The sequence below is a fragment of the Egretta garzetta genome, unplaced genomic scaffold, assembly GCF_000687185.1.
Source record: "Egretta garzetta isolate BGI_Z169 unplaced genomic scaffold, ASM68718v1 scaffold867, whole genome shotgun sequence".
In the NCBI taxonomy this organism is placed as follows: domain Eukaryota; kingdom Metazoa; phylum Chordata; class Aves; order Pelecaniformes; family Ardeidae; genus Egretta; species Egretta garzetta.
This window is the reverse complement of record NW_009260291.1, coordinates 206,325-206,879: the sequence shown is the minus strand read 5'-3', so window position 1 is coordinate 206,879 and position 555 is coordinate 206,325. Positions and strand designations below refer to the sequence as shown.

Sequence of the window (555 nt, the reverse complement as noted above, 5' to 3'; positions counted from 1 at the left end):
CCCCCCACCCTTCTCTCCCCGGCGCTGCTGACCCAGAGGACGAGTCCCTGCCCTACCAGGTGAGTGGACGCCGGGACCCCTGGGGAGCCCCTCGCCTGTCCTGCCCCCCCCGGGGCACTGGGGGGTTATTGGGGTGCAGCCCAGGCGCCCGCCGCCCCGTCCCAGCCTGGCCCCAGTGCTTATCAGTTCCCTGCCCAGCACGGGCACACGGCGCCAGCACTGCGGGGACGGGGACGGGGACGGGGACACGGAGCCCAGCCAGGCTGTGGGGTTTGGCCGTGGTGCAAAGCGCCTTGTGACCGTCACGGGGGACACCACCCCAGGGCCCCCAGCGCCAGATCCCCATGGTGGGGTCCCCAGCATGGAGTCCCCAGTGCAGGATCCCCACTGTGGGGTCCCTGCCCTGGGAGGGGGGGTGTGTGTCAGCCTCAGGTTCCCAATGTGAGACCCCCATCACAGCACCCAGCTCCCTGGGGGGTGCCTGGCTCCCCCGGGGCTGCAGCGGCCCCCAGTATGGGGGGATGCCAGGACCCCGCCGCCGACACCGCTCCCCCC

At 73.0% G+C, this 555-nt stretch overlaps 1 protein-coding gene across 1 annotated transcript in view; it reads left to right on the top strand.

Annotated features, from left to right (window-relative positions):
• PPP1R1B (protein phosphatase 1 regulatory inhibitor subunit 1B) overlaps window positions 1–555 on the top strand; it is a 10,729-nt gene that overhangs the window by 1,763 nt on the left and 8,411 nt on the right. The window contains exon 2 of the mRNA XM_035897956.1: window positions 24–59. Coding sequence (XP_035753849.1) covers window positions 24–59 — 36 coding nt within the window. The remainder of the gene's footprint in view (window positions 1–23; window positions 60–555) is intronic.